We start from the raw sequence: 12218 nt of genomic DNA, 5'->3' as shown, positions 1-12218 counted from the left end.
GCCCTCGAGGGGGGGAGTCAGTAGGTGTTAAGGTGCCCTAGAGGGGGGGAGTCAGTAGATGTTAAGGTGCCCTAGGGGGGGGAGTCAGTAGGTGTTAAGGTGCCCTAGAGGGGGGGAGTCAGTAGGTGTTAAGGTACCCTAGGGAGGGGGGGTCAGTAGGTTTTAAGGTGCCCTAAGGGGGGGAGTCAGTAGGTGTTAACGTGCCCTAGGGGGGGAGTCAGTAGGTGTTAAGGTGCCCTAGAGGGGGGGAGTCAGTAGGTGTTAAGGTGCCCTAGGGTGGGGGGGGTCAATAGGTGTTAAGGTGCCCTAGGGGGGGGAGTCAGTAGGTGTTAAGGTACCCTAGGGGGGGGTTCAGTAAGTGTAAAGGTGACCTGGGGGTGACGTACTGGGGTTAAGGTGACAGGGGTCATATTGAGGTTGCAGGTACCTAGAAATGGGTCGCAGTCTTTTTTATACTGCCTATGTTTCATATTCATTTTCCCCTAAGGCCTCTTTGAACTGTTTTCCCAGAGCTCCCATAATTTTTGTTTCTGGAAAGGGTTGAAAATTTTATGCCCATTATAAAAAGAGTCTCCGGGAGAGCTACTTTGAGCTCTAATGTACCAACCTGGGAGTTGCCTGACAGGAAATCTAAACTTGACAGATGAAGCATTCAGGAAGTTCATTCCATACAAGTTATAGTCCATGAAAAACTGAAAAGATGGATTTAGAAAATTATCGTTAGATTTAAGTCACCTGCAATTATAGTACATTTTAGGATTCATCTCATTTTTTTGAGGAGGTTGAGGCAACTGGGGGTAGAAATTTATAGAAAATACAACGTAAAACAATAAAGAAGTGTTCAAGTTAAAACACTCTGATTTAGATAAAACTGCAGTAGTAGATGCATAAGGCAAATCCTGTTGTGACTAGGGTAGAAGGAGACCTAACACCCTAGCAAAATACCAAGTGTGCGAAACAATCAGGGAAGCCTTTTGCAATATTTTTAATAAAACTTAATAAAAAAAGATATGGAATTTTGTTTTAAGATGGTTATTTTGATATTTTTTCAGATAATTTCTCTACCAACATTGAGTGAAAATAATAATAAATGCTTGGCTGACTAAGGCTCTTTAAGTCTTATAACATTAAAGTCTTAATCCTACCTGAAGCAGATAGGGAATGTGTGCCTCATGAGGCTGAAAGGTCTTATTCATGATGGCTCCACTTTGCAACAGTTCCACCACCCTGTACATATAAACCAGAATAATCAGGGCTACCCAGGCCTTCACTACACTAGGAAACCCCTCTGTAACAGACCTGAATAAAACTAGATTTTTATCAGATTTTTTTGGGAACTCACTGGGAACGAAATTTCCATTGGATCAGTTTATTTTTATTTACTGCTGGTCACCCAAAATTCAGGTCAGGTCAGGTTTCGTCTGGTTTGTTACAGAGGGGTGTACTGGGTCAAAGCCACCTTTTTCAAAACTTTTTGTGTACAAAAAAAAGTTTGTTGTTTTTTTGTCTTTTATTTGATGTCAACATGTAAAACAATAAGAAGCTTTACCAGAGAGGCTCAATTTCTTTACCCAATTGGCTATACTTTATTGGTTACCTGTTAACAAGGAATGGATTGTAGAAGGATATCTTAATAAACTCTGTTTCCTCTTCATGGTACCCATAAAATGGCCTGCAAGAAATAGAAAATTTGGGTCAGGTAAGCTTGAGATTTTCTTCCTGTAAAAGCCTTCTAGGCTGTGAATCCCTTGATTCCCAGAGGAGGGATTTTAGCCAGGGGCCCCGTGTCTCGGACATCACACTTATGTAATCATTAACCATTATTTGAGGGACGTAAAAGAACCCCTTGGAACACTGGCAAATTATACCATTGTCAGGGACAGTGCTAACACACTACCACACCAACACTGTTGAGCAGTCCATATCTATACTAGGATGGACCATTAACAATTAAAGGGGGGTGGGGATGCAAGATAACCAGAAAAATTTCCGGCAACCCCAAGTGTAAGAAATGAAATGGTGCATGGGCGAAAGCAAAAATAAAACAACGGAAGAAAATTCTGACACAAACAGAAAGCTGGCATTCCACCCATCAAATTAAACTCACAAGTAAAATTAGTCTTGTGATGATATTTATGCAATACAAATACATAATTTCATTCATAGCATCACACCCATCAAATTAAACTCTCAAGTAAAATTAGTCTTGTGATGATATTTATGCAATACAAATACATAATTTCATTCATAACAAAACAGGAAGTTTATGGGAGTACGTATAGAGCCTGCCTACCCGTTAAGCGATTGATTGTTATTATGATTGCATGTTTACCTTCCTTTGATGATGAAAATATCATAAACATGATGAGTAGAAGAGGATGCTCTGCCTAGTGATACATGCACGGCGAAGTCCACACTTGTAGCAAACTGTCTGAGGTATTTGTCCCGCGGCTCCGTGCCGTCGTAAGGTACGTAGATATAGGGAAAGACACCATGGACATGAGCACACGTCTTCTGCCCTTGTTTAGTCGCTCCGAAAATTCGAACCAATGGAACCTGCAATCAATAATCAATCACTTGAATTAAGCCATTACAATCAGGTACGACACATTTTGAAGCATGGCTGAAACAATAGACATTACTTATTATTACTTGTTATCAGCCAGCCATCGTCAACAGAGCTTGGAGGTTACGGAAATTGTTGATAAAGCAAAACTCACCTTTTGTATCTTCGATTCCCGAAAACTTGAGTAAGTTAGGTCCAGGCCAGGAATTGGAGCAGCTGTGTAGAAATCTGCGTTCACTATTCTCACAGAGAACATGCTTCTTTGCGCCCATTTCGATCAAATATAGCTGTACACTAGAACTTCCCGCTCGTCCGCCATTTTGAATAATGGACAGATAGCGACTAGGTCCAAATTCATATATATCATAAGCGGAGCCAGCAGAGCCGAAGGTTGCCCGCGAAGCTGCACTTAGCTTTCCAGTTTATTGGCACTTTGATTTTTTGTCGTCTACGAGCAGCGAGCATTTTGAGGAAAAAAAAAACCACACACACAACACAAGCAAATACAAAAATAAATTACCGATCGATCGTGATCTAAACACTAGGAAGAAGATCTGTTTAATTAAGGGCTATGGAGGCTCTAAAAAAATTTCTTACACTACGGCTATCATAAGCCTTTCTCGATTATGTTAGTAAAACTGGCTACAAAAAAACATTCAAATGAAGCAATAAAAACTGTGAAACTTTAGGATTATTCATCTTTCTGAGTTCTAAGTACTGAAATCTGTATAACAGTTATCAAAAATGCCAGAAAATGCTAGAAATTCTTTTTCAAGAAAAAACCTTCTCTTTTTCCACAAAAATGCCGAAAAAATGCTAGCATAATCGAGAAGGCAAATGTCCGTCTCGAGAAGCCTCTTTGCGACAAAATCTCTCGTAAAACAAGGCGGCTTCATGTTTTTTTTTTTGCGTGTTTTGAATTTAAAAGAACATTTATTTGAAGATGGATAATGATTTTGTAGTAGTTACAGTTGATTTCTGGATCTGCTCGCTGTCTCTGTTCACTGTCTTCTCGTTCTATCGTACCAGCGTGTTTGTACAGGACCCGAAATGATCCCAGGACCCGAAACGATCCCAGGACCCGAAACGATCCCCAAAAGTACCCCAACTGATCCAGGGACCCGAAACGATCCCCAAGAGTCCCCGAAATGAACCCCAAGGAATTACAGTAATGGACAACTAAAGGAATGTGTAAGGATTGGCTTTCAGTTTTAAAAACATATGAAACATTTAGCTTTGTTTGTGTTATTAAAAGGAAATTTACATTAACTAAAACTATAGTATTAAGATTTTTATATACGACTGCGGGTGAAATACAGTGGTTGAGTCAGAAATTGGGGTCAACTAACAACTCATGTGATAATAATTTGAGGAGCCCGGCGTGGATAAATCATTTTTACATAACAAGCCATAAAAGAAAGTCTTTACAGATGGGACATGCTGCTTTACATAGGAAGCGAAATGTTTTAAAGTTATTTTTTGGCATGTTTGTTTTCGGTGAATGAAAGACCTATCATATCGTGAAATCATGCGGGGTATACGCACGACTACATGAGGAAATTCAAAACTCACATAATATTGCTTTCACATCCTCTTAATATTTTGCATCGATAGTAGAAGGGTTGTTCGAGTGTATTACTCAGTGTGCTTTTGTCATTCCATCTTCTCGGCCAAACCGGCTGCCTAAAATATGTAGGTAAATATTCGCTCGTGTGAACAAGGATTTCGTGGTAAAATACATGTTTGGTTGCCGGATGAATATTAATTTTTAGGGGTGATGTTTACCGGAAATGAGATTTATAGTGTCGGAGTCATGTGTCGGAACCGCAAAATGTTAAGAGTGTGATGGAAGGTCAAAAGTTTGGTTGATCTGAGCAAAGCTGTGCTATGTTTATGCTGTATTCCTTTCAGTAGCAATTTAAAGTTGTGTATTTGTTTTGGACTCTGTTTATGGGTTTAACGCCGGGCAATGTAATAAATAGAAGTATTGTGTTGGAATTTAATATTTTTAAGTCACGTTGTTTAGAAATCGAGTCGCTCTTAACCCTTTATTATGCTTCAAAACTTGCAAGTATTTCTTCTGCTTTCCCTTTGTCCATTACCGCAATTCCTTGGGGTTGATTTCGGGGACTCCTCGGTACCGTTTCGGGTCCGAGGATCAGTTGGGGTACTTTTGGGGATCATTTCGGGTCCTGGGATCGTTTCGGGTCCTGGGATCATTTCGGGTCCTGTACATGTTTCATACCGTTTTATCAGGAAAAGGCTAGGCGTCTATTTACACAGCTGCAACAAGTATCTATTGTGATCAACTAATCTCTTAATTAAAAATAGTTTAGATAATTAGATCTCAGGAATAATTTACATAATCACGAATGCTCAATCTCCGACATGCGAGGAGAAGAAAAGGCTAGATATTTTTAGAGGTATTATTTTGTACCAAAATTGTATTTAAGGGGTGGGGGACGCACCGGGGTTTACACTCATTTTTAGTTAAAAATATCACAAAAATTCCTCCCCAACGAGGACGCTTTCTCAAATTCGGTTAATTGCTAGGATGACAAAATGGCGGCTCAGAGAAGCCTTTAGTCATGCCTCCAGTACTCAAAATTTGTGTAAGATGATAGCTTAGCGTACCCGGACCCAGGGAGCCGGGTAAAGCCGATCCGGCAAAGGTCATGTAAGGTGATATGTGAGTTATTAACCAGCGTGCCGCTAGCAATGTACACGGCAATTCTGACGGTGGCGGAAATTGCTTCGTTCCTTGGCTATTTTGTAGCAGCCACGGGTTTTAAGCTCACTGTGTTACACACAAATGATTTCCATTCGAGGTTTGAGGAAACAAATCCATATGGAACCGTGTGTAAAGCACAAGACCTTGCCAAAGATGGCTGCTACGGAGGAGTAGCTCGAAGAGCAACAGAGATTAAACGAATTCGCGCCAAGGAGAATAATGTGATTCTTCTTTCTGCCGGAGATGTGTTCACGGGGACCCTGTGGTACAAGGAATACCGTGGAAATGCGACTTGGTCTGTGATGAATGAGATGGGTTACGACGCTATGGTAAGTGACGTAAAATCGTTAGACTTGCTCTGTGATGAATGAGATGGGTTCAGACGCTATGGTGAGTGACGTAATATCGTAATATTTGCACAAGATACACAGTTGTCACAAATAATCACATACACTCGACGCTTGTCGACTGAATATCGTAACAATCCTTGCTTGGGGACCCAGTGCAATGCGGAGAGAGGAAGCGGGAGTCGTACGCAGACGTCCTTTCCCCTTTCTCGTTTCCGTGCGCACTCCCGCTTACGGTCTCCGCGTCCCCGAGGATGTGCTTGGAGAGGTGCAAACACACTTTGTGCAGCCCTCATCAGGCCCGTACCCAGAATTTTTCTTGGGGGGGGAGGGGGGGGGGGTGCGAAATCTGAAAAAGTGGACCTAATTTTCCAGGGGGGGGGGGAGGGGGAGGGAGATCTCTGATAAAAATCTAATCACCTCCGAAAGAACAAAAAGGGATTTTTTATGCCTTTTGCAGTATCTCCACGGGACTTTTATTGTCGGATTTGGCTACATATCAGAGTGGTCTAGCTTATGATTTTTAGTTTTGTCTACAAATAGCACGTCTATTGAGAACCAAAAAGTAGACTTTCGGCCGTTGTGGTGGGGGGGTGCGTTCGCACCCCCTGCACCCCCTCCCCCCTTGGAACGGGCCTGCTAATCCCCCTCTTAGGAATTGCGTGAGTTGTAACGATACGTAAAATTGAGGATCTCCTGGCGAACTCCGTGAGCCGCAGGGTTAAGACAGTGCGTGACTTCAAGCGTCAATAATTGAAGTATTGCATGACTGAATCTTTTGCAGACCCTTGGTAACCACGACTTCGATGACGGTCCAGCTATCACGGCGCGGTTTCTCAGGAATATCAAGTGCCCTGTCGTTGTGTCAAATGTCAACTGCACACTTGAGCCCGCGCTTATGGACAACGGTAGACCGCTGATACTACAGAGTACAATACTGACGGTGGGAGGGAAGAGGATCGGATTGGCTGGTTATGTTACCCATGATACACCACGGTTGGTATAGTACGTTCGCGATGGTTTGAAAAAAGTGTGCATTCATTGTATTTGATAAGTTACAGGTTAAGTTACAGTTCGTTACGGATAGGAACATGTATAAACACTACTTTAAGAGTTATAGGTTGTGCTAGTTTTTAACCTTCAGATAATCCCTTCTAGGAGCTTAGGGAGTGTTCCTTTATTAACCAAAGGGGGAAAGATTTTTATTGGAGACATCTTAAAATTTCAGTGCCCCCCTTTTATTGTAAAGTTTTTCTTTCAGTGCCTTCCCTTCAGAACCCAAAAATTTTCCTTAAAAAATCAGAGCCCCCCATTAAAGGAACTTTTTTTCGGAGCCCCCCACCCCTCCCCCTGAATATCTTCCCTCCCCCCTCGGTGTATTTAATGAACACTCCCTTAAATAGGTGCTTACAAAGTGGACGATTTTATTGATATACTTCATTCACTTGCAAGTATTTCGAGCCCAGGCCCCGGACAATTAGTCAAGTTTGCGCCTGAGGTTGCAGCTGTACAGTCAGCGGTTGACGACTTGAAGCGGCAAGGCGTCAATAAGATCATCGTGCTTGGTCACGCGGAAATGGACGTGGACAAAGCAGTAGCCCGGATGGTGGACGGCGTCGATCTGCTTGTCGGGGGGCACACGCACACATTTCTCTACTCGGGTATGCGATGCATGACGGGAACATTAGCCGGCTACCGGCTCTCATTCGGGGTTATTCGAAAATGTGTTGTCTTCGAATATTGGGATTTCTGTGGCGCGCGCGAAGACCGAGGTGAGCTGGGGCGAACTCAGCCTCGCTGGAAAACCCGAATGAGTGCTGGCTTGCAGGCGACATAAAAATGTCAACCTGACATTTGGAACAAATGGCACTCTCCCTTTCCTGTTATTTGGATTTACATTTTTTGCGTCAAAATAAAAATAGCGCGAAAATTAACCAGGTGAAAATTCACTGAAAAAGCAGAAATCTTGCATGTATGCCTTGTATTCCCTCCGGAATCTTGACGTAGATGTTTTCTGACACGTAGCGAGCAATGGTTGTGGAGCCTCCGGGTTTGATTGTTCTGTTTACAATAATGAATCTTCAAAGATGAGAGTTGCATGTCTAAGCCTCGTTTCCATACTGACCCCGCCCTTTCTAGATTATGGTCTATCTGACTCTTTCTTTGACTGTCACCTGTCAGGCGACAAGCCCCCGGCACAAGACGTCCCTGAGGGCCCTTATCCACTAGTGGTCACATCTGAAGCCACCCCCGGGAAAAAGGTCCCCATTGTACACGCGTATAAGTTCGGCAAATACCTGGGATGCCTTGATGTAGAGTTTGACGATAAAGGTGACTTGACTAGCTGGACCGGGAACCCTGTGTTACTTGACAGGAGCGTGGCGAAGGACTCGGCACTAGAGCAGCAGGTGCAAAGGATGAGGGGAAGAGTCGACAAGCTGGCCTCGGTAAGTTTTGAACCACTCGCCGCGTCGGATAGGAACATTGTGGCTACAATCGTGCCCAAAAATGTTGATAATTTTTGTCCAACTGCCATTTCAACATTAGTGTTTTGGCCAACTTAGATATCCCACCCCTACCCCCCTAAAGTTGTTTTTGAGTTCAATTCATAACACAACAACATTGAATGGGGGGAGGGGGGATACCTCTGAGAAATAGTTAAAAACCCTAAGCTTTCTATCAAGCATTGTTGGAGGGGTTGTATATGGGAGCCATCCTGTCCTTTTTTTTTTTATTGTTAAGCTAGCTTGACTTTTTTCCTCCCTTTTCCTTTGCTACGAACTTTAATAAGAGTTTGCAGCAAATTTGCAGATAGTTGAGGTTAGTGAGATTAGCGCTCGATCATTTGATACCTTTGGTAACGAAAGTTCCAAAAAAAATCGAAGATAGCAAAAATCTTTGGGAAAAAAACAACAACAGCTGAGCAAGAGCAGGAGGAAAAGAGTTCTAAACTACGAAATTCTCTCAAATTTGGCTGAAATGTACCTTGTTTGCGACACTTTCTCCGTGTTTCCTTAGAAAACACGGTCAAGTTACGTTGCGTAATCTGAGCTACTACCCCTTGGCACGCGAACAGTCCCCAGGCTAAATTTGAGGGAGTTTCGTGGTTTTTAAACTCTGTTCTTCCTGCCTCTGAACTTTCTAAATTGAAAAAAAATCTAGCAAAATCTACTTTTTTACAGACCAAATCGAATTGATTGCCGGATGAATAGTTGTCAAAAGAACCATACTAGATGATCTGACGTTGCATTCACTTTTTGGATCCTAATCTTGCCCCTCATTCAATTACCGAGAGAAGATATACTAGAACTAGCTTTTAAAAGTTTTTTCCCCAAAACAACAGAAGTGCCTCATATAAACCAAATCCCTTGATTATCTAGAGAAGATCAACAGATCTACAAATACAAAATAATTGCATATTACAGCATAGCAAAATACTTTAAACCAGACTCGGAAGCTACGGAATATATTAACATTTACATAAAAAATGTTCGTTGCGAGCAGGATTCGAACCTGCGCGGGAATATCCCATTGGATTTCTAGTCCAACGCCTTAACCGCTCGGCCACCGCAACTTCGATAAATATCAAGGAGATTATTTAAGCTAATAATATCTCGATTATATGCTAATTTTTTGCTGCCAAGGCAACGTACACGGACGCGCAACCACGCGACGTGATGTTGGGAGAAAATACGGCGTTATCATACGTTGGATCAAACAAACATCCATTTGAATGCACTTTCTTAGCTTTCACTATCATTCCTCTATTCCAGCCTTTTGGATCCTATAATTCTTTAAAATAAAATTAGGCAATTTTTTCCTGCAACTTGCAATGCAACGATGACGAAACATTGCAGTTGCGGAGAGGTGATACCAAGGGCATTTTTCTTGCGCTGTTGCGAAAGGTATAGAAACCAATTCTACTTTTCTCTCATCTTGCAACGCAACAAAAATTTGCATTGCAAGTTACAAAAAGGGAATGTTACACGTGTAATTGTCTTTTAAGTCGCAACGCAAATACAAAAATGCAAAAATTGTATTGCAAGTTGCAAAAAGGAGATGTTACGAGCGTAGTTTTTTTTTGTAACACAAAACGCAACAAAAATTGCATTGCAAAGTGCAAAATAGGAATGTTACACGCGTAATTTTCTTGCAACCCGCAACGCAACAAAAAATGCGTTACAAGCTGCAGGAATGTCAGGCGACATGCTTCGTGTAACATGGCTTTTAGCCTTATACTCTTTAGAGTCATTTATACCCTGAAGATGCAGTTTTTGGTTTTCTTAGATCAAGATTGGACGATCACTAGTCCAGCTCAACGGGGACAGAGATGTCTGCTGGCGCGGCGAGTGTAACCTTGGCAACGTCATCACAGATGCCATGGTCATGACGTATGCTAATAAGACAGCAACGTCCATGCAATGGACTGGGGCGAGTGTCGGCTTGCAAACTGCTGGAAATATCTTCAAGTCCATTGAGCTTACTCCAGAAGGTGACGACCATCTTTTTCTTGTGTCCGGCCTGCGTGACGCATGGTTTCTTCATGTTTTTTTTTTTTTTTAATTAAAAGATATCATGTGCTATCTTTTTACTCAATCGCCTTAAGTGAGCCATCATGAATTTAACATCTATCTTGGAACTCTCATTGTTTTATTTTTTATTGTTTGTTGCGTGACTGTCACCGTTTTGCCGCGTAACTTTCATTGCTCAGTTATGTGGCTTTACATTGTAGGTTACGTGACGTACTATCTAAGATGGTTCTTTTGTTGCATGACTATCATTGTTCTATTGCGTGACTACTGTGCCGTTGTAGGTTACGTGACGTACGGGCGACGTACTATCTATGATGGGTCTTTTTGTTGAGTGACTGTCATTGTTCTCTTGCGTGACTATTGTTACATTTGCAGGTTACGTGACGTACGGGGAGTTGTTTGACGCCATGCCGTACTCTAATACGTTTGACGTTCTCAACATGAAGGGTTCTGATCTTCGCGGGGTACTGGAACAATCAGTGAGAACGTGGCCGAGTTACACGTTCCTCCAAGTCTCAGGTAATGAAACCATGAGACGTCTAGGCTACTGGGGTAGGGTGGGGTAGGATCGAGAAGGGGTACAAGGAGTGGGTAGAACCCCACACAAAGCGTGACGAGTATAATGTTTTATACAACATCACTCGTAAATCGCGCGGTTTGATTGATCACGCACGTTTGGCGCCAACATGTGCACACGCTCCCAAAAACTAGATTGTAACATAAAAAACATTTTTATTGTTGTAAAAAACAAATATATTGCGTTTTATCATTCTGCTTCTCTTCTGTAATAGATGCGCATATGACGCCACAGCGCGTCATGAACGAAAAAGTACAAAACGAGACGCAGTCGCACGCAAAAATAAGATATATGTAGCGCAACGTCTACGGACTGTTTCATGGATTCTGTCTCAACTGCTTACTTTTATTGTGTCTAGGTCTCAAGGTTTCCTATGACATGTCTCGTGAACCTATGACACGCGTCGTCAAGGTCAAGGTCCGCTGCGCTCAGTGTCTAGTTCCAATCTACCACGACCTCAATGATACCGGCATCTACAAAGTCATAACCAATTCTTGGATCGCAGGGGGAGGGTCGGGGTTTTCTGTGTTTAAAAGAAGGCTTCATCTCGAGAAGGGTGACGAGTTAGAGGCGGATGTAGTGTCGAAATACATCGAATGGAAAAGCCCTATCTTTACAGGGGAGGAGGGAAGAGTCAGTTTTGTCACAGTCGAGTCAGCCGCGCGTGCACTGGAAACTAATCACGCGACACTTTTAACTCTCTCTTTAGTTTTGAGCTTCATTTTACACTGTTAGTCGCTTGCCCTTTTTGGCCATATATGGAGATGTTGCTCAAAGTTTGTAAACATGTTTTGTACAGGCATTTATGGTAACGTCACGCGCGAAGCATCATTTTTTGCCATATATAGCACTTCACTTGAGCTTGATAACTATTACTATCATTAAAAAATGTCGATCAACCACTCCTTTGTTATTGTTTATCATTGAAAATACAACGGTTTATTCTCAAGGAAACTTCAAAATAACAATCTACGAAATTTAGCCTGATATGTTATTGACAATATTTGATTAGAAGTCTCTCAGTCACTTGCTTGAATGAGCCGATGGAAATGGATTCTTTGAGTCACTTGGTATTGAGCGGGAGCAGAAAAATGGCGGCGTGATTGGCCTTCTTTGTACGTCTTACCGGGGGCCTTCAAAAACTAGGACGGCAACATGGACGAAGGCAGAAAGCAATAGAATTGGATTTAAATTCAATGGAAGCACGTGAAAAACTTATCCACATGTAGAAACTCCAACAACCACGGTCAATAGGACATTCCAGCTATAAGTTTGCGCGCGCATAACCAGAGACCTACCTAAGCCTCAAATTTTGTCACGAGAATAAACAACAATGCAACTTTTTTAGGAAATGAACGCCAAGTGCGAACACATTTCATAAATGGCGTAAATATTGATCCTTATTGGCCGAGTGCGCGTGCCGTGGACGTACGGGAACTTGTTGACCCGAGGACTTTTCCATTTT

At 42.2% G+C, this 12218-nt stretch overlaps 2 protein-coding genes and 1 non-coding gene across 7 annotated transcripts in view; 1 reads left to right on the top strand and 2 right to left on the bottom strand.

Moving 5' to 3' along the window:
• LOC5513863 overlaps nucleotides 1–2972 on the bottom strand; it is a 40949-nt gene extending 37977 nt beyond the window's left edge. The window contains exons 1-5 of one of the 4 annotated variants that reach the window (XM_048721973.1): nucleotides 2721–2972; nucleotides 2333–2556; nucleotides 1598–1672; nucleotides 1146–1227; nucleotides 608–692 (exon numbers count right to left, since the gene is read on the bottom strand). In XM_048721973.1, coding sequence (XP_048577930.1) covers nucleotides 608–692; nucleotides 1146–1227; nucleotides 1598–1672; nucleotides 2333–2556; nucleotides 2721–2822 — 568 coding nt within the window. In that variant the 5' untranslated portion in view covers nucleotides 2823–2972. Of the gene's footprint in view, nucleotides 1–607; nucleotides 693–1145; nucleotides 1228–1597; nucleotides 1673–2332; nucleotides 2557–2720 lie in introns of those variants that run through there. The other 3 variants (XM_048721971.1, XM_048721970.1, XM_048721972.1) reach the window with 3 other exon arrangements.
• Nucleotides 2973–4972: 2000 nt separating this feature from the next.
• LOC5513868 (snake venom 5'-nucleotidase) lies at nucleotides 4973–11655 on the top strand. 2 transcript variants are annotated; one of them, XM_048721974.1, is made up of 8 exons: nucleotides 4973–4989; nucleotides 5395–5626; nucleotides 6429–6640; nucleotides 7097–7305; nucleotides 7826–8091; nucleotides 9932–10136; nucleotides 10552–10695; nucleotides 11112–11655. In XM_048721974.1, the coding sequence occupies exons 2-8, from the start codon at nucleotides 5600–5602 to the stop codon at nucleotides 11486–11488; spliced, it is 1440 nt and encodes a 479-aa protein (XP_048577931.1). In that variant the 5' UTR covers nucleotides 4973–4989; nucleotides 5395–5599; the 3' UTR covers nucleotides 11489–11655. The 2 variants fall into 2 exon arrangements, with proteins under 2 accessions (XP_048577931.1, XP_001634079.2); XM_001634029.3 differs by lacking the exon at nucleotides 4973–4989 and having other exon boundaries at nucleotides 5257–5626.
• Trnas-aga lies at nucleotides 9137–9218 on the bottom strand. The gene has a single exon. It is a non-coding gene; the product is annotated as a tRNA-Ser (tRNA).
• Nucleotides 11656–12218: the final 563 nt, after the last annotated feature.

The sequence above is a fragment of the Nematostella vectensis genome, chromosome 14 (genome assembly GCF_932526225.1).
Source record: "Nematostella vectensis chromosome 14, jaNemVect1.1, whole genome shotgun sequence".
In the NCBI taxonomy this organism is placed as follows: Eukaryota; Metazoa; Cnidaria; class Anthozoa; order Actiniaria; family Edwardsiidae; genus Nematostella; species Nematostella vectensis.
This window is presented reverse-complemented; position numbering and strand designations above follow the sequence as displayed.

Excerpts from the sequence above, each read along its gene's own strand:
- LOC5513868 (XM_001634029.3), top strand. The coding sequence starts at position 5,285 with ATGTACACGGCAATTCTGACGGTGGCGGAAATTGCTTCGTTCCTTGGC. Across the intron at positions 5,627-6,428 it reads AGATGGGTTACGACGCTATG|ACCCTTGGTAACCACGACTT; the intron begins GTAAGTGACGTA and ends AATCTTTTGCAG. Across the intron at positions 8,092-9,931 it reads GAGTCGACAAGCTGGCCTCG|ATCAAGATTGGACGATCACT; the intron begins GTAAGTTTTGAA and ends TGGTTTTCTTAG.